General features: G+C 54.3%; 2 protein-coding genes and 1 long non-coding RNA gene across 3 annotated transcripts; 1 reads left to right on the top strand and 2 right to left on the bottom strand.

Annotated features, from left to right (window-relative positions):
- The first annotated feature begins 205 nt into the window (after positions 1 to 205).
- Positions 206 to 7,887, top strand: Capns1 (calpain small subunit 1). Its single transcript, XM_051162744.1, has 10 exons — positions 206 to 432; positions 1,948 to 1,981; positions 2,477 to 2,566; positions 2,852 to 2,909; positions 3,021 to 3,085; positions 5,392 to 5,460; positions 5,557 to 5,635; positions 6,074 to 6,190; positions 7,539 to 7,597; positions 7,787 to 7,887. Exons 1-10 carry the CDS (start codon positions 221 to 223, stop codon positions 7,811 to 7,813), a joined length of 810 nt encoding a protein of 269 aa, XP_051018701.1. The 5' UTR covers positions 206 to 220; the 3' UTR covers positions 7,814 to 7,887.
- LOC127203902 (uncharacterized) lies at positions 7,794 to 8,383 on the bottom strand. Its single transcript, XR_007832390.1, has 2 exons — positions 8,190 to 8,383; positions 7,794 to 7,872 (listed from the first exon to the last, which is right to left on the bottom strand). It is a non-coding gene; the product is annotated as an uncharacterized LOC127203902 (long non-coding RNA).
- Positions 8,384 to 9,261: 878 nt separating this feature from the next.
- On the bottom strand, positions 9,262 to 11,199 carry LOC127203862 (cytochrome c oxidase subunit 7A1, mitochondrial). The gene is made up of 4 exons (XM_051162770.1): positions 11,119 to 11,199; positions 10,058 to 10,144; positions 9,869 to 9,953; positions 9,262 to 9,380 (listed from the first exon to the last, which is right to left on the bottom strand). The coding sequence occupies exons 1-4, from the start codon at positions 11,131 to 11,133 to the stop codon at positions 9,325 to 9,327; spliced, it is 243 nt and encodes an 80-aa protein (XP_051018727.1). The 5' UTR covers positions 11,134 to 11,199; the 3' UTR covers positions 9,262 to 9,324.
- Between the last annotated feature and the right edge of the window lie 8,463 nt (positions 11,200 to 19,662).

Raw genomic sequence — 19,662 nt, 5'->3', positions numbered from 1 at the left:
CCAGTCGCTGCTATCCCACCCATCCTAGGGCCATGCCTTGTCACCGGTCAAGACCCCCGCTAAACTGAGGCTCCAGCCCCCCTAAACTGAGGCCTCAGTTTCGTGCCGGAAATGCCTTTTTTTTTTTTTTTTTTTTTTTTCGGGACGGGCAGGGCTCCGGGCGAGGCGGCCACCTGACCCCACCCCGTTTCCCCTCTGCAGGACCCAGTTTTCCCCAGCCATGTTCCTGGTGAATTCGTTCCTGAAGGGCGGCGGGGGCGGGGGAGGCGGGGGTCTGGGCGGGGGTCTGGGGAACGTGCTCGGAGGCCTGATCAGCGGAGCTGCGGGCGGCGGAGGCGGCGGAGGCGGCGGAGGCATCGGGATGGGAGGCGGCGGAGGCGGCGGCGGCGGAACCGCCATGCGCATCCTGGGCGGCGTCATTAGCGCCATCAGGTACGGCGGGGCCGGCAGGGGCGGGGTGGGGATCCTAATTAGGCGGGGCTGGCCTAGACCGGAAAACTGGCCCTAAGGGGACCCTGATGAGGCTCCTGTCACTTTTTTTTTTTTTTTTTTTTTTTTTGTTATTTATTTGGTTTTTTGAGACAGGGTTTCTCTGTGCAGCCTTTGCTGTCCTGGACTCACTTTGTAGACCAGTATTTTATTTTATTTTATTTTTATTTTTTAATATTTTTATTTAATTTTAACTTATGTGCATTGGTGTGAGGGTGTCAGATTTTGGTGTTACAGACAGTTGTGAGCTGCCATGTGGGTGCTGGGAATTGAACCCAGGTCCTTTGGAAGAGCAGGCAGTGCTCTTAACCACTGAGCCATCTCTCCAGCCCTTTTATTTTATTTGGTTTTTCCGAGACAGGGTTTCTCTGTGTAGCCGAGCTGGTCCTGGACTCGCTTTGTAGACCAGGCTGGCTTCGAACTCACAGTGGTCCACCTGCCTCTGCCTCCCTGAGTGCTGGGATCATTTAAGTGGGATCTTACCGTTTCTGGGCCCACTCTCCCAACAACTCCCCTAAAACAGCAAGCTCAACCTAGGCCAAGCCCTAAACCGTGAGGTGCCACTAGATTCACTGGCTCCAGGCCCAGTAAAGCCTGGATCCAGCCCTGTAGCATCTTAAAGTCCCCGTCAGTCTCCCCCACCCCCACCCCCCGGACCGCATCCTTTTAATTGACCCACAGAAGCATTTTACACCCATGTCAAAGCCCATCACTAAGAAGTGACTCGAGCCTAGGCGGTGGTGGCGCACGCCTTTAATCCCAGCCAAGGCTACACAGAGAAACTCTGTCTGGAAATTAATAATAATAATAATAATAATAATAATAATAATAAATGATAATAATAACAATAACAACAACAACAATAATAATAATAATCAACTAATAATAATTTACAAAACAATTAATGGTGCAGAGAGGGTTGTGTGGGGTCGGGAACTGGCTCGCTTTAGTGGGTAAAATCCCTGCTGGGGTTAGAGCAGGTGACCCTGGTAGGAGCCACGGCTGATGGAGCTGGGTAGCCGTTAGTTAGATAATCGGTCCAGAGAAAAACTCTGCACAAGAGACCCCAGGAAGGTGAGGCCCAGAGGAAGCTGGTGTAGACCCCTTCAAGGCGCGGGACCCTGCAGGATTTGGGGTGGGATTTCGGGGATATCCATTGAGGGGGTGGGGGCACCAAGGTGATTCTGACATCTGCGATTGGTGGATGCTCTCCCCGTGACTCTGCCGTGGGAGTGGGCCCGTGGGAGGGGCTTTGGCCTGATGGAGGAGAAGGGGCGGTCCCACGCTGTGGAAAACCCGGCCAGGTGAGGACCGGGCTAGACTGAGGGGCAGAGCTACCACTTATGGAAGAGGGAGGCTGGAGTTTGAGGGGTTTGGCTGACCGTTCCGAGGCCCGTTGGAGGCTCCCGCCACCCCCCTCCCCCCCAATGCGCTAACAGCCCCCTTGTCTCCCCCCAGCGAGGCTGCTGCGCAGTACAACCCGGAGCCCCCGGTAAGCACCCCCCACACCCCAAGGTTTGTTTCCCCCTCATCATCTTCCCCTGTTCCTATAGAGAAGGCTCCCTTTCCTTTCTGGGAAAATACCCCTGCCATAAAGGAGGTCTTTTTCTGGGCCTGGAGAGATGGCTCAGCGGGTTAAGAGCACTGGCTGCTCTCCCAGAGGTCCTGGGTTCAATTCCCAGCAACCACATGGTGGCTCACAGCCATCTATAGTGAGATCTGGCGCCCTCTTCTGGCCTGCAGGTGTACACGCAGGCAGAGCACTGTGTACATAATAAAAAGTGTACATACTACTTTAAGAAGTGCCTTTTCTGAAGGCCCCAAGGCTCAGCCCTAGGTCTCAGCCACGCTTCGGGCCACTCACGGCAGGTTCCCCGGCCCCCACTCTGCGCAGCCCGCTCTGACTTTTCCCTGGGGACGCAAGGACGGGAGGGGAGAGAGACGTGTGTCTCTGTATCCGTTCCCGAGCTCTCTCCTCTCTCTGCAGCCCCCACGGAGCCATTTCTCTAGCATTGAGGCCAACGAGAGTGAGGAGGTCCGGCAGTTCCGGAAACTTTTTGTCCAGCTGGCTGGAGACGTAAGTATCCCGGGGGCCACGGGCCCTACCTGACTGTGGCAACCCAGGCAGTTCGCATCCTCTCTGATGAGAGCCGGGTCCGGGTTGTCTACACCTCTCTTGTTTGTTTTTTTGTTTGTTAGTTTTTGTTTTGTTTTTCGAGACAGGGTTTCTCTGTGTAGCCTTGGCTGTCCTGGACTCACTTTGTAGCCCAGGCTGGCCTCGAACTCACAGCGATCCACCTGCCTCTGCCTCCCGGGAGCCATCACCGCCTGGCCTTTAACTGTACTTAATCTCTGCCCTCAGGACATGGAGGTCAGCGCCACAGAACTCATGAACATCCTCAACAAGGTCGTGACCCGACGTGAGTGGCCAGGGTCAGAGCATTAGGGAGGGTTTAGAGGCGGCACTGGCTTGGATGACTGTGACCTCTGGCCTCTGACCTTCAACCTGTGTCGTCCCCCCCCCCCCCCAGACCCGGATCTGAAAACGGATGGTTTTGGCATTGACACTTGTCGGAGCATGGTGGCTGTGATGGATGTATCCTTTTGGGGCCAGTTCTGGAGGAGGTTTTGAGTGAAGAAGAAGAGGTTTCTTTTCCCTTTTTTTTGGTTTTTCGAGACAGGGTCTCTCTGTGTAGCCTTGTCTGTCCTGGACTCGCTTTGTAGACCAGGCTGGCCTCAAACTCACAGCGATCCACCTGCCTCTGCCTCCCGAGTGCTGGGATTACAGGTGTGCGCCACCACTACTGCTTGGCTAATAACGTTTTTTAAAATGTATTTATTTTTATTTTATGTGTGTGAGCGTTTTGCCTGAATGTACGTGTGCACTAACTGCATGTCTGGTTCTGGAAGAGGACAGAAGAGGTTATCAGACCTCTCGGGAGGTAAAGACAGCGTGAGCTGCCACGTCGGTGCCGGGAACTGAACCCAGGTCCTCTCTGCAAGAGCAACAGGTTCTCTTCTTAGCCCCGGAGCTGTCTCTCCAGCCCCAAGAAGCTAAACTTCCAACAACCTTATTTATACATATACCAAGGGGCACAACATATGCACATGCATTTATAGACACTCCAAGAACCTACCCTACGCCGGGCTTGGTGGCGCACGCCTTTAATCCCAGCACTCGGGAGGCAGAGGCAGGCAGATTGCTGTGAGTTCGAGGCCAGCCTGGTCTACAAAGTGAGTCCAGGACAGCCAAGGCTACACAGAGAGACCCTGTCTCGAAAAACCAAAAAAAAAAAAAAAAAAAAAAAAAAAAAAAAAAAAAAAAAAAAAGAAACATACCCTACATGTGTGTATAGGATATGGAGGAATTTATGTAGGAACACACATGAACATTTGCACATGGGCCGGTTATTAGCCAGTCAGGAGTGTGTGCACACCTAAGACACTTTACCTGCTGAGTCACGTCCTTGGCACCCCCTGTCCTCCCAGCCCCCCTCCCCGGAGCCAAGGCTCTGGCTGGCCTGGAACTCACTACGTAGACAAGCACTCACAGGTGTCTGCTTGCCTTTGCCTCCTCAGGGTTGAATGGGGGCTCAGATTCTCAGGTTTATTGTCAAGTACTTAGTACATACAATACTGCATCTAGGCTTAGTTATCACACGTGTGCCTGTGTGTGTGTGTGTGTGTGTGTGTGTGTGTGTGTGTGTGTGTGTGTATGTATGTATGGAGAGAGAGAGAGACACTTGGGATTAAGCCAGGCCTCGTAGGTATGTATAGGCAGGGTCTTGCTACATAGTCCAGATGAGCCTCAAGTTGGGTCTAGCCTGCTGCTTCTCAGCTTCCCGAGTGCTTGGGCTCCAGCATACATGGCCGCACCTGGCTTATTCTGTTTCATTGTCAGTATGTTTGGAGCCTTGAGGTGGCCTCAGGTAGCCCAGGCTGGCCTTGATGTCAGTTTGTAGCCAGAGCCAGCCCTGAAGTCCTGACCTTCATCTCCTTGCCTCTCAAGTGCTGGCGTTACAGGCGTGCGCTGCCACGCTTGCCCTGGCCTGCTCGCATGTGGTGTCTACAGGTGCCGGAGTCCCTGGAGGCCTGAGAGGGCATTGGATCTCCCAGAGCTGAAATTGCAGACAGTTGTACAAAGCTGCATGATTTTAGTTCTAGGAACCAAACCCAAGTCCTCTGCAAAAGCACTAAGTTCCCCTCTCTGCTGAGCCGTGTCTCCAGCCTTCTGGCTTTGTTTTATTTATCTATTTATTTTAAAAGATTTTTTTATAACTATTTATTATGTACACAGTGCTCTGCCTGCATGTACACCCGTAGGCCAGAAGAGGGCACCAGATATCACTACAGATGCTTGTGAGCCACCATGTGGTTGCTGGGAATTGAACTCAGGACCTCTGGAAGAGCAGTCAGCGCTCTTAACCACTGAGCCATCTCTCCCCCATTGTTTTTACTTTTGTTTTGTTTTGTTTTGCTTTGTTTTTTGAGACAGGGTCTCTCTGTGTAGCCCTGGCTGTCCTGGACTCACTTTGTAGACCAGGCTGGCCTCGAACTCACAGTGATCCTCCTGCCTCTGCCTCCCAAGTGCTGGGATTAAAGGCGTGCACCACCACCGCCTGGCTTTTATTTTTATTTTTTCAAGTTAGCATCATGGTTGATCGCAGCACTTGGGAGGCAGAGGCAGGCAGATCTCTGAGTTTGAGATGAGCCTGGTCCACAGGGTGTGTTCTAGGACCACATAGAGAAACCGTGTGTTGAAAAAAAGAAAACCAAAACAAAACAAAAAAGGAAAAAATTAGCATTGTGGGATTACCACGCACATGCACACACACACTCAAACACACTCATATGCTCACACGTTGCATTTTGTCACGTTGTTCTTAACGAGCCTCTCGCTAGAGTGACACCACAGGCAAGCTGGGCTTTGAGGAATTCAAGTACCTCTGGAACAACATTAAAAAGTGGCAGGTAGGTGGCAGCCCCAGAAACTCCCCGGCACCCATCCCCAAGCCTTGGGGTCTCCGTGCTCCATGAGTGGTTGGACAATGTCGTCTCTGTCCCCAGGCCATATACAAACGCTTTGATGTCGACAGATCCGGGACCATCTCCAGCAGCGAACTCCCAGGGGCCTTTGAGGCAGCAGGTGGGGCTGGCAGGGCTGTAACAGGCTAGAGGGGGTGGGTGATGGGGCGGGGTGGGGGTGGGGGGGAGGGGACAGGGGTGGGAGGGGGTGGGTGGGGGGGACAGGGGATGGAGGGGTGGGTGGGTGGGGGGACGGAGGGGTGGGAGGGCGTGGGGGGTGGGGGGACAGAGGGGTAGGAGGGGGTGGGCCGGGGGGCGGGGTGGGTGGGGGGACAGGGGATGGAGGGGTGGGTGGGTGGGGGGACGGAGGGGTAGGAGGGGGTGGGCCGGGGGGCGGGGTGGGTGGGGGGACAGGGGATGGAGGGGTGGGTGGGTGGGGGGACGGAGGGGTAGGAGGGGATGGGCCGGGGGGCGGGGTGAACCGAAGCCCCCGAGACGCTACACTGGGGATTTGGAATTTCCCCGCGCCCGGACCCCGACACTGAGCCGGTTTTCGCAGGATTCCACCTGAACGAGCATCTGTACAGCATGATCATCCGGCGCTACTCGGACGAGAGCGGGAACATGGACTTTGATAACTTCATCAGCTGCCTGGTCAGGCTGGATGCCATGTTCCGTGAGTGATGCCCTCGGCCTCTGTGAGGGGCGGGGATTTGCTAGCTAAGCTCCATTGTCTGAGGTCTCCTTTTTTTTTTGTTGTTGTTGTTGTTTTTTGTTTTTTGAGACAGGGTCTCTCTGTGTAGCCCTGGCTGTCTTGGCCTCGCTCTCTAGACCAGGCTGGCCTCGAACTCACAGAGATCCGCCTGCCTCTGCCTCCTGAGTGCTGGGATTAAAGGCGTGCGCCACCGTTTTAAGGTATATTTATTAATGAAATTAGTATTTACGTGTGGAGGCCAGAGGACAACTTACAGGAGTGTGTGTCCTCCCCTCCCTCCCCCCATGGATTAAAGGCACATGCTACCAGGCTTAGGCTTTCCTTCTGGCCTATTTATTTATTTTATGAATATGAGTGTTTTGCCTGGGTGGCATGTCCGTCCCCCGGCCCCCACCCCCGCTTTGGCGGACAGCCTAACGGTCAGGAAGCAGAGCGCTTGCTCCTAGCCGCTCATCCAGGAGGCTGGAAAGTCTGACTCACGCTGTGTAGCGGGAACAGGGAGGGCCGGGCCCGGGCACGCTGTGCCGTGCTGTGGGTGCCAAGTTCGGGGCTGCACTGCTGGCTCCATTTTCTTAACAATTACACTTTATTACGAACTCACTAACAGAGCACACCTCCCTTACAACCCGACTAACCCAAACCATAGGAAAAGGTGGTTAAAGAACACAATAACGAAACCTTAAGGAGATCCGTGCCGAGGAACGATCCTCCTGGGGTAGTCGGCAGGACCTCAGCAAACCCGCAATTCAACCAAGGCTGCTGCTGGGACCTGGAGCAGCAGCCGAGGCCCAGAGAGCCTCAGCCGGAGGCTGTCCTGGACTCACTTTGTAGACCAGGCTGGCCTCGAACTCACAGCGCGCGCCACCGCGCCCGGCCCTCTTTATTCTTATTATAAATAGTGTCATGTAGCCTGACCGGTCTTGCACTCCCATACTGAACTGAAGGTCTTCCTTGCACAGTCCACTGAGTGCTGGGCCTGCAAGTGTGTGTGTGCCACCGCGCGTGCGCGGTCCTTTCAAGTTCTTTGCACACTGCTTGCTCGGCACAGAAACAAAGAGCCGAGCGCCAACCATCATCAGCCATGAACACAATTTCATGATCCTTTAGCCAGTCGCGTGGGTGGCGCACACATTTAATCCCAGCACTCCGGAGGCAGAGGCAGGGGAATCGCCATGAGTTTGAGGCCAGCCAAGGGGTGCTTAGTGAGACCCTGTCTAAAAAAAAACAAAAACGGCAACAGTAGCAAAGCGGGAATACTTAGGCACGCGTTTGTATACACCCAAGCCCTCCCTCGCTTCCTTTTCTTCAGGTGCTTTCAAATCTCTTGACAAAAACGGCACCGGACAGATCCGAGTGAACATCCAGGAGGTAAGATCGCTTCTCTTGGGGGCTGGTGATCGGCTCTGAGTTCCAGCCCCTCCTGTCCTGTTTGCCCAGCAGGCCCAGGGTGAGGTGTCTGGCTCTCCGGGGCCTTTTGCTCCCCCGCCCCACCCCTGCCCGCTGCCCGCACCTCCCCGCTCCCCCGCCTGCCCGCTCACCTGCGCCTTCCTCCTGCAGTGGCTGCAGCTGACTATGTATTCCTGACCGGGAACCACAGACCTGCCCCATGACAGCTCACTACGGAGCCACCTGGGACCGCGATCCTGTGCGCGGCCACATTTTTTGAGGGTTATGCCCTGCTACCCACAGGCCTTTCTCCCTGATCTGGCACCCAGCCTCCCCAGTCAGCAGCCAGGGCCCGACATGCCCCAGCTTGCCATACCCCGAGTAACCCTCCAGCGAGCGAGCTCTGCTGAAGGGTCAGCCCACCCAGCACCCCGTGCCACACCCCATTACCCTCCATCCTGTCTGTGTGCCAAGCCTAGCACTCCTGTGGCTTCCATGTCCCCAGGGCCCTGTCTGGGTTCCGGGAGGATCACTCCTGTCCCTACACACCCTGTTACACACTCAGTCACTTAACCTCCCAGGCAGCCAAAGAAACTCCAGGCCTTGGCAGGGCCACACACCTTAGTGCCTGTGCCGCACTCTGTTCCCTCAGCCGTCGGGCCCAGGAGGAAATAAACCGTCTCTCCAGTTGCTGCTTCCTATGGGCTCAGAGTCCAGGAAGGAGGGAACATTTCTGTGGAGTGACTTGGGTATTTATTTAACGTGCATGTACACGCGCTAGTACACATGCACACCATGTATGTGTCATCCTCCCGAACTGGAGGTACAGGGGTTGTGAGCCTCGGGATCGGGGTCCTGTGCTGGGGACTGAACCCAGACCCTCTGCAGCCCCGTGAGTGGTTTTGCGGTGCCTATCTTTGGGGCTGCATCTGTGTATTTTCTGCTCTGTGTCTTTTTTTTTTTCTGCCCCCTCAGACTGGGTTCTGAGTTGAGGCTCAGGCTGGTTTTGCTTGGGCGTCACCTAGATCCCATGCAGGCTCCGACGGGGGCTCGGGGTCCCCCAGTGGCCCCCTGCAGCTCCCGAGCTGTTAGATCTCAGTGACCCTCTGTCCCCCACCTCCCCACCCCCCAAGCTTCAGCCTTTTGGGTCCTCCAACTGATTGACTGGTCCGTGCTGAGGATGGGGCCCAGCCAGGGCTTTTGCACATGGCACGTGATCTATCACACACACCCACAACACTCACTCACACAGACTCTCTTAGACTCACACACTCAGATTCTTAGACTCACACAGACACTCAGACTCTCTTACACACACACACTGAGACTCTCACACTCATTCACCAGCAAGCCTCAGTCTTGGCATCGTCTTTATCCTCCCTTGGTTCGTGGATGATGAACAGCTCGTCTCCTTCCAGGACAGGGCCTCTCTCGCAGCCCTGGCTGCCCTGAAGCCAGCCTGACTCCCCTTTGGGCCTCTGCTCCTCCACTGGGCACCACTACTCAGGGTCCTCAGCCCCCCAGTAGGCATCCCTAAATCAGGTTGTCCTAGGTCCAGCACCAGGGGCCAAGAGCTGGAGTAGCGCGCTCACTGCCCCGTCCCCCCCATCCCTTGCGTGGGCAGGTGAGTTGGGACACAGACTGGGTTGAGTTCACAAGAGATGAGCACATTTATTGATGTTTGTCCGAGTCCTCCATGCTTCTGGGTGTCACTTCTTGTGGGGGAAGGAGGCCCATCCCAGGCAGTATAAGGAGTAGACGGTGCCTGGAAGCGAGAGTTGTGGGTGTCAGATGGGACTAGTTCCCTCTAAAAGGCCCCCTCCTCCAGTTCAGCTGTCCGCTTTCTCCTAAGCCAGATGCCGCCGGGGAATCCCCACCCCATGCATTTTAATTTGGACCAGGCCAGGAGCTTATTTTGGGATGGAGTGGGCAGACCCATCACCAGCCCAATTTTCTCGGGGCAATAGGTAAAAACCATTGTCCCCACAGCCTGGCAGTGGTGGCGCACGCCTTTAATCCCAGCCCTCGGGAGGCAGAGGCAGGAGGATCGCTGTGAGTTCGAGGCCAGCCTGGTCTACAAAGTGAGTCCAGGACAGCCAAGGCTACATGGTGAAACCCTGTCCCAAAAAACAAACAAACCCCAATGCCCCCGTCCTAAGCACTAGTCGGTCCTCAGACCTCGTCAGCTCGGCACCGACCGACCCAGAGGCTGGCTAGCCCACAACCTGAGCCACTCAGTGGGCCCGCACTCACCCCCCAGGGTCAGTGCCATGGTCAGTCTGTACAGGACTCTGTCCATTCCTCCGCCCTTCAGGTGTACTGGGAGGTCGTTGTCCGCCTGTTTGTGAGGGGCGAAGATGAGAACAGGGTTGCTGGCTCCTGCGCGGACCTGTCCTGCCACCCGCGGCCCACACTGGGCCCAGAGACCTCGGTCCCGCCTACCTGGAAGAGTTTCTGCTTCTCGGCCACACGATTTTCTAAGTGGCTCCTGGTAGATGAGCTAAAAGAACGAACCAGAGCCTGGGAGACCTAGAGGGTTAGGAAGATGGTTAGGTCGGCAGCACCTGGAGGTCCCGCTGCGAGGGTACTCGGTGAGATCGCGACGCAGGGCGTATGCCCCTGCCTGAGCATCTATCTTAAAGGTGAGACACCACCGGTCACCAGGGAGAGGAGGGAAGGGGCTCCTGGCAGCAAGACATTGGAGGAAGCCGGGTATCCCAGCATTCCAGCGGGGAAGAATCGGGAGCCGGGAGTTAGCCTGGGCTACTCCGTAAGCATTTATAAAATAAATGTGACATGTTGTCACACCTGGGAGGTCAAGGCAGGAGAACCAGAAGTTCAAGGAAGTTAGTGGCCAGCCTGGGCTACATAAGACCCTGTGTCAAAACAAAATAAAAATAAAAATAATGCCAAAGGGAGCCAGGTGGTGGTGGCGCACGCCTTTAATCCCAGCACGCGGGAGGCAGAGGCAGGAGGATCGCTGTGAGTTCGAGGCCAGCCTGGTCTACAAAGTGAGTCCAGGACAGCCAAGGCTACACAGAGAAACCCTGTCTCAAAACAACAACAAACAAACAAAGAACCAAGGGGAAAAGGAGTGGGGGCGGGGATCTGCTGCCTGGAGGGCACAGCCTGGAGGTCAGCAGGCTCCTGGTACTTGGGGGATTGAGGCTGGGTTAATTAATATGAGAAAATCGGGTTCCAGGGATGTCAAAACTGGTTTGGAAGTTCCACGAGGGTTTCCAGGCTGCCCAAGGCACCCTGAGTTGGTATTAGGGCTCCCGGGGTCGTTAATGGGGACTTAGGTAACAGGGGGGTTAAACCTGGGGTCCTGGGCCCCCGTTAGGGGTCCTGCTGTCTGGGAAGTGCAGGCTGTCAGGTAGGGGAGTCCCAGACTCTTTGGGGTGCACCTGGTCCAAGACTCCAGATCCTGGCAACGTTTAGGGTGGGCATCTGGGTTGTGGGGTTCCCCTCCATCCCGACACAGCCCGTGGGGGAGGCCTCACCCGCAAGGCCCTCATTTTGCGTCTTCAGCAGCTCGAGTCACCTCCCCTCTCGGCCCAAGGGCAGCGAGCCCTTTACCCTAAGAGGGAAATCCCACGGCGGCGTGCGGGTGGGGTGGGAGTGGGTGGGGCCTGCCAGCCGGGGGCGTGGCCAAGCCGGGTCCGTCCAATAGGCTGGGAGAGCAGGTGCCCCAACCTGCCAGTCACCGTCGGTTTCATTTTTACCCCGGCGGTGGCCCTGGGAAGGAGCCATTCCTTCCCTGGCTGCGGTCTCCGGCTGCCCGGCTTGTGTCTGGGAGGAAGTGAGGGCAGCGGTGAACTTCAGAACCAGTGACCGCACCTCGCTCCTCCCAGCCTGCTTCCATATTTGTTTCCTGAGGGCCACCCCCAGGGTCCTTGAGAAAACACGCAGGCACCCGAAGTATCTCCCAGGCCAGAATTGATTTAAGAAATAAAAATAAAAAGAGGCCCGGTGGTGGCAGCGCAGGCCTTTGATCCCAGCACTCGGGAGGCAGAGGCAGGAGGATCGCTGTGAGTTCGAGGCCAGCCTGGTCTACAGAGCGAGTCCAGGACAGCCAGGGCTACACAGAGAAATCCTGTCTCGAAAAACAACAACAACAAAACCAAACCAAACAACAACAATAACAACAAAAACCAGACACTGGACAGAAACACAAGGACAAATCGAGGGAGGCAGAGAGGAAGGGAAGGAGGGAAGGGGTATTTTGTCACTTCTGAGACTGGTCTTTGGGGTGGGGCACCAGGAGTCAGGAGTTAAGCTTAACTGCAGATGTAACAACCATCCTAAGTCACCGGGTCTGGCTGCTAGGGAGCGGTCATTTCGCTTTTAATTTTTGGCCTCTTGTCTCTATAGTCAGAGGTTTGTTTAGACTGTAAAGTGAGCTCGGAGTGTACCTCAGTCAAGAAAAAGGACAGGCTGGCGAGCCAGCTTTGTGGGCGAGCATGCTTGCTGCTCGGTTCTACAAGGTTGTCCCTGGGGCACGGGTACGTTTTCTTTCTTTCTTCTTCTTCTTCTTCTTCTTCTTCTTCTTCTCTTCTTCTTCTTCTTCTTTTTTCAGACAGGGTCTCTCTGTGTAGCCTTGGCTGTTCCGGACTCACTTTGTAGCCCAGGCTGGCCTGGAACTCACAGCGATCCTCCTGCCTCTGCCTCCCGAGTGCTGGGATTAAAGGCGTGCGCCACCACCTCCTGGGTGCACAAATATTTTTGCATTAAGTTCACTTTCACCTGTGTGCAAGCACACACACATATACCCACAACACAAACATGTACCCATAGCCTGATCACCCACCAATCCCTTTTATTTTTATTTTTTTAATGTACTTCAAAGCAAGTCACAGGTCAGCATTCTTCCTTTCCAATAATTCGCCATGGCCATTAACTAGGCTGCCTGGCCATGGGCTTATAACTATAATGCGGCGTGGCGGTGTTAACTGCTGCTTAGCTGGAACTGAAGAGCCCGGATTAGAGAGAGAGCCTCACTCAAGGAAAACGCAGAGGTTAGCTTTTGGCCTCCACATACACACACACACACACACACATACACACACACCCCAAAAGCCAGGCATGGCAGCTCATGCCTGTAATCGCAGGATGTAAGAGGCGGAGGCACGAATAGCTAGGAGCACAAGGCTGGCCGCGGCTACTCCTGCAGTGAAAGAGCTTTACGTGAGTCCCTGTCCTAAAAGCAAGCAACCCCCGTATGGTGCGCACTCCCAGCACTCGGGAGGCAGAGGCAGGCCGATCACCGCGAGTTCGAGGCCAGCCTGGTCTACAGAGTTCCAGGACAGCCAGGGCTACAGAGAGAGACCCTATGTCTAAAAGAAAGAAAGAAAGAAAAAAAAAAGAATAGCAAATGAAACCAAAAGAGCAAGCAAGCCAACAGACATGAAGAGGAAGTTGCTGGTTGTGGTGGAAGACAAGCACAGGAAGTGACGCCATGCAGCGTCCCAGATAGAAAAACGTGTTTGGCAGCACTGCGCTGCCACCTAGTGGCTGCGATGTTCAACTGCACCTCCAACCTGCCCTTTCCATGGGTCTGATAACTTAGCATTTACTCTTTTTTGTTTTTGTTTTGTTTTGTTTTGTTTAAATATTTATTTAATTTTAATTTGTGTATGTTGGTGTGGGGGTGTCAGATCTTGGAGTTATAGACAGTTGTAAGCTGCCATGTGGGTGCTGGGAATCGAACCTGGGTCCTTTGGAAGAGCAGCAGGCAGTGCTCTTAACCACTGAGCCATCTCTCCAGCCCCTACTCTTTTTTGTTTGTTTGTTTGTTTGTTTGTTTGTTTTTTTCCCCGAGACAGGGTTTTTCTGTGCAGCCCTGGCTGTCCTGGACTCACTTTGTAGACCAGGCTGGCCTCGAACTCACAGCGATCCCCCTGCCTCTGCCTCCTGAGTGCTGGGATGAAAGGCGTGCGCCGCCACACCCAGCTGTATACAATTTCTGATATCATGAAATACGGCTTTTACTTTACAGGTGTTTTGCATGTGTATCTGTGCACCATGTGTGTGCCTGCTTCCTGTGAATGCCCAGCACTGCCAGGGCTACACAGAGAAACCTTGTCTCAAGAAACAAACGCCTGATTGCGGTGAAGTCTTCTGGGAGGTGTTTCCTCAGAGTGAGCACACAGAAGCTGCGTGCCAGGTTGTACATAGTGCTGGCTGCCGAACGTGGTCATGTGTAAGAGTCTCCCAGGAGGTGCTGGTGTTGAAGGCATGGAGGGGTCATGGAGAGCAGCTGAGCACTGTGAGAGGCCAGGCTGTTGGTGAAGGTGCCGCCTCAGTAGCGGTTGGAACCCCAGGACTGAAGGGGTCATGTAGAGGGTTGAGGCTTGACACCACAAAGAGAGCCTGATAGAAGCTACTGGTGAAAAGTGCAGCTTAACAGGGCGGTGGTGGCGCACACGCCTGTAATCCCAGCACTCGGGAGGCAGAGGCAGGAGGATCGCTGTGAGTTCGAGGCCAGCCTGGTCTACAAAGTGAGTCCAGGACAGCCAGGGCTACACAGAGAGACCCTGTCTCGGAAAGAGTTAATGTGTGTGTGTGGGGGGGGGGAGGAGATAAGACTTGACGCACTCTGCACTTGGCTTTTGGATATTCAATAGCTAACCACTGAGCCACAGACTGAGCTTATCAACACTTTCTTAGAAAAGGGCTAGAAGAAAGGCATCATGGGTGGCCAGCGCGGCAGAGTCACAGACTCGTCACAGGGACACACTTGGCTGCTGCAAGACACGTCACAGACACAACAGCACCTCAACTCTTTTCACTTTTTAGAAATAACTTTTAAAAAAATCTTTGGTGTGTGTGTGTGTGTGTGCGCGCGTGCACATATTCAAGCATGTGTGTGCCATGCCATTTATACGGAGGAGGGTGGGGTAGAGTCTTGGGTGTTGGTCCTAGCTGCCAGCCCCTGCTGTAGTCACTCCTCACACCCGAGGCTAGTTCTTCTGAGAGCTTGTGGGGACTCTTGTCTCTGAAGCGCGTGGGAGCTGGGATTACAGGAGAATGACAAACACACACGGTGACTGACTTTGACGTGGGTTTTGGGATGCAAACTGACATCTTCGCGCTTGTGCCGCAAATCCTGGACTCACTTTGTAGACCAGGCTGGCCTCGAACTCACAGCGATCCGCCTGCCTCTGCCTCCCGAGTGCTGGGATTAAAGGCGTGCGCCACCACGCCCGGCTGAGACCGGGTTTTGCAGAGCATCTCAGGCTGGCCTTGGTTTTGAGATCCTCCTGCCCAAGGCACCCAAGACGGTGGGATTACAGGCGCCGACAGCGTTTAGCTCCATTCATCCACCCCCGAGGCACACAAGGACACATCGCAGTTGGCTACCTCCATACACCCCACAGTCAGGTTGCTCAACACCGTGGTGCAGTCACTTCCCTCGCCCATTACCAACCCTCGGGAAGGACGTCCCTACGCAGCCACAGTCTCCAACGTGGGAGCTCAGTACTCTACCAGGTCCACTTCTGGGGACGGTCACTCCCGCGCACACACAGCAGCACACCACACGCTGGTACACCCATCCAAGGAACACAAGGACGCCCACGCAGTGCCGCGGCAGAGCCACGGACGCAGCAACGCTGCACACACTACTACACAAGGCCACTTAACCCAGAGAGACAAACGTACGGCTATATTCACACCCGCAGGAATAACGGCTATCGGGCACGTAACACACCACAGGACCACGTCTGCAATCACAAGACCCCGGAACCACCACACACAACATTACGTATGTTTGCCCAGCAACCGTCAGATACACATACACCTTGGAGACAGGTGATTACAACAGCACACCTAGGAGGACTCAGCCGGTCACACACAGCCACAATCAAAGCCACACCTAGGATCCTGCGGCTCCCACGTGCACAGCCCCCACGTGCACAGGCCCAAGGCCCCGGACCACGCCCAGACCCCCGCCCAGGACTCCCAACCCCCCTCACCTTCCCTAGAAGGCGCGCGACTCAGCAAAAGCTAAAGGTTCCACCAAGTTCAGGTGCAACGTCAGCTCGCTATGGACTTCTGGGAAGCGTAGTCCAGAGCCACGCCTGCCACGGACAAGATGGCGTCCTCTCGCCTTGGCGCCTCGGCTCCGTCTAATTTTTTTTCTTTTTTTGAGACTGCGCCCGTGAGGTGTCAAGGAGGAAGCCCACACGCCAAATATCCCATCAGGTGTGAACTCACTTGGGTCTACGCAAACAAACCCGCGGATCACAAGACAGGGCGGCCCGGCTTGCGCGTGGGAGACCACCCATTGCAATGCCTTGTGGGAAGTGTAGTCCCATGGCCCTGGGCGGGGCCGGGGGGGGCGGGAAACGGTGTCGCAGAGACTTCTGGGAGTGCTCGCTCCCGTCCCTCAGTGCGCAGACGCGTGGCAGCGGAGTGGACATTTTTTGGTCTTTTGTCCGCGGGTCAGCGCGGCCTCTGGGTCCACGTGGCGCCCAAGTAGGGAGGTGGGGACGCGGGCGTCGGGGGTCGGTGGGGCCGGGAGGGTTGGCGGCGCGGGGGGCCGGGGAGAGCGCGGCGTCGGGCCTTCGCGGGGGCGGGGGGCCCGCGGGGGGCGTTCGGGGGGTCGCGTGGAGTGGACGGCGGCGCCGGGTGTGGGGGTTCGGGGCGCCTCGTGGCCGCGCCCGCGTCGGTGTGCGCTCACGCCTGCGCGCCCCTGGCGAAAGTGCTGATGATCATAACCCTGCCCCCCCCCCCCCCCGTGTCGAAAGTGCTGATAATTATAACGGGGCCATCTTCCTGGAAGAGCATCCGTTTTTATTTGAAGACTTGGAGTGTGTGTGGGGTGGGGGGTGGGGGTTAGGGGTAGGGACGGGGTGGGGGGGCGTTAGGGGTAGGGACGGGGTGGGGTGGGGGTTAGGGGTAGGGACGGGGTGGGGGGGGGAGGCACGAAGCTGAGGAGCAAACAGTTATTAAAACTGTTTTTATACAGCCGGGCGGTTGAATGTTGTGATGTGCACTGAACCTTAGGGAAAGTAATAATTAAGATTTTTTTTTTTTTTGAAAAGGCCTTTTTGTACTGAAACGCGGTTGTTTATGAGTGGGCGTAGAATACAGATTCCTCGGACATGCTTAGTAGTTTCTGTTTCTGATTTTTGAGGTACTTTTAGCTGCGAGGCAGCTTGGCGTTTGGTTTGATGAGCGTCATTTCCACTGAAAACCCACGATTAGGGACCTAACTTGAATTCAGGTTCGGCACACTTCCTCATTTGAAATGATTTTATTTACGTTTCTTTGCGTGAGCAAGTGTAGAGGTCGGAGGACAGTTTAGGGATCGGTTCCGTCCTCCACCGTGTGGGTTGTGGTGTCGACTTTAGGTCGCCAGCGTTGGAAGCAGGCGCTTCTACCCGCTGAGCCATCTTCCCCACGTTCCTTGTTTTTCTCAAGAAAGCTGTGGTAGACCTTAAAAGTGCTGACTCCTTCCTGGGAAGTGTGTGGAAGAAAACACTTCCTCCGCCTGCTATTGCTGTTATTAAAAGACACTACCAGCTGTGGCCTTTCTTTAAATGGTAAAAGTTAAGCAATCAGGTAGCTAATTAAGATTTACCAGTCAGCCTTCAGGTTCATGAAAGGTGTCACTAGTAGATACATTGAGTAAAACTAATATTTTAAAAAGCATTTTTAAACGATTTATTCATTATGTATACAGTGCGCTGGGGTTAAAGGCGTGCGCCACTGCCGCCCGGCTGGTTTTTTGTTGTTGTTGTTTTAGATTTATGTATTTATTATGCATACAGTGCTCTGCCTGCTTGTACACCTGCCGGCCAGAAGAGGGCGCCAGATCTCACTATAGATGGCTGTGAGCCACCATGTGGTTGCTGGGAATTGAACCCAGGACCTCTGGGAGAGCAGCCAGTGCTCTGAACCCCTGCCTCCGAGATTGTATTTTAATTACACCTTTCCTGCCTTTATTTGCACAAGCGTGCCTTGAGTGAAACATCATGCATAGGGAAGTCAGGGAACAACTTGGTGGAGTTGGTTCTCTTCCCACTATGGTGCCAGAAAAGACTGAGCTCAGCGTTTCAGGCTTGGAGCAGGCTCCTTTACTTAGCAGCCATCTTTCCTGCCCCAGAGCTGGAGTTTGGTCAGCATTTTGGAGACAGGGTGTTCTTTAACACTGCTGCCTCCTGTCTCCAGCTCCAGAGAGCTAGAACTGCAGGCTGTGCCCTACAACCACGTTTGCGGTGCTAGGAACTGAACCCACGGCTTCCTGCATGCTAGGCAAGCAGTCCTCCAACCGAGCCACACATCTTCACCCTCAAGATATTTTACTACAGACTTAAAGATTGTAAGGGTTAGAAGAAAAAGGCGCCGGGGAAGGAAGGCGCACTCTAGAGCGTGTGTGTGGGCTTGTCAGGGAAGAGTGTCACTTGGGTGGCTTTGGAGCTATTGTCTTCAAACGGTCGCTAAGGAACTTCGGGGTGTGTATTGAGGTGCATCTGACAGGATTACAAGTGCTAATTTAAAACTTGCTGGCAGGGCTGCAGGACTCAGGGTAGCTTCTGTAAAAACCCTAATAGTCTGATTTAAGATTCCCAGAAAATGGGAGAGGAATGAGCCCCTGCCCAGGGTTACACTCGGGCCTCAAGGTTGGTTCATTTTTATTTGTAAAGAAGCTACGAAGGCGCTGGATAGCTGGGTCGTTCCGGTATCATGCCTGCTGTTCAGATGTCTTTTGGAGTCTTAAGCGTTTACATTTTTATAGATGTCACTGTGTGTTGCTGTGTGCACAGGTGCAGGGTGAACATGGGAGGGTCAGAGGTAGCTCTGTAAACTTGTCTCTCTGTCCACGTTTGTGTGGGTCTAGACACTGAGCTTAGGTTGTCAGATTTGTACAACAGGCCATTTCCACAGCCTTTAAAGTGTTTCCACATAGGTTTTATCCCTATGTTGTCATTATTTGACACACAGTCTCAGTATACACAGCCTGGGCTGGCTGGGAGTTCCCACTTCCCACCTCCGGCTGCAGATCCTGCAAGCTCTAAACGTTGGGGAAATGTTTCACAATGTTTACCTCTAAGTGTTTTTTTCTTCTGAGGCGCTACAGTGACTGTAGGAATAGTTGAAGCCTTTTAGTTTCTGTATTAACTTTTTCCCTACCTACGTTTACTGTGTTATTGTTTATATTAAGTAATATTGTATATAAGTAATATTCTAGCCAGGCGTAGGCGCGCATGCCGTTAATCCCAGCACTCGGGAGGCAGAGGCAGCCTGGTCTACAAAAGCAAGTCCAGGACAGCCAAGGCTACACAGAGAGACCCTGTCTCAAAAGAGCCTAAACAAGTAATATGGAGATAGGGACATCCTTGTGTTTATTTAGAATTTAATATAAATGGTTTCCTGCTGTTGTTGTGCTGCGGGATTGCAAGGCCAAACACTCTGCCCCTGGGCCACACCAGCAGCTGCCTGTGCTTTTATTAGATATATATGTATAGTTTCTGTTTTCAAGATAGGGTCTCTCTGCGTAGCCTTGGACTCACTTTGTAGACCAGGCTGGCCTCGAACTCTCAGAGAGCCGCTTGCCTCTGCCTCCCCCTGTGCTGGGATTAAAGGCGTGCGCGCCACCACACCCAGCCACCTTTGCTTTTATATTTGGCAAGATACAGGCTTTTCTTGTCCAGTGTGGGTTACGATTTCTTAGTCACTTCTCTGTTGCCATGAAGAGACACCATGACCAAGGCAACTCATTAAAGAAAGCGTTTAGATGGGGCTGGCTTACAGTGTCAGAGTGTGGGAGTGTGCCTGCCAGACAGGCTCAGAGCTCAGTCTGATCCACAAGACGTAAGACAGACAGACAGACAGACAGACAAACACACACACACACACTCTGGGCCTAGGGTGGGCTTTTGAAACCTCAAAACCTACCTCCAGTGACATCCATACCGTCTCTAGCACTTGCGCGCACGTGTGTGTGTGCGTGTGTGTGTGTGTGTGTGTGCAGTAGTGTGCACCCCAGCGTGCCTGTGGAGGGCAGAGGGCAACCTGATGGAGCTGGCTCTCCGCTGTGT

This window comes from Acomys russatus, chromosome 19 (assembly GCF_903995435.1).
Source record: "Acomys russatus chromosome 19, mAcoRus1.1, whole genome shotgun sequence".
NCBI lineage: Eukaryota > Metazoa > Chordata > Mammalia > Rodentia > Muridae > Acomys > Acomys russatus.
The sequence above is the reverse complement of the archived record's forward strand: the minus strand, read 5'-3'. Positions and strand labels throughout refer to the sequence as shown.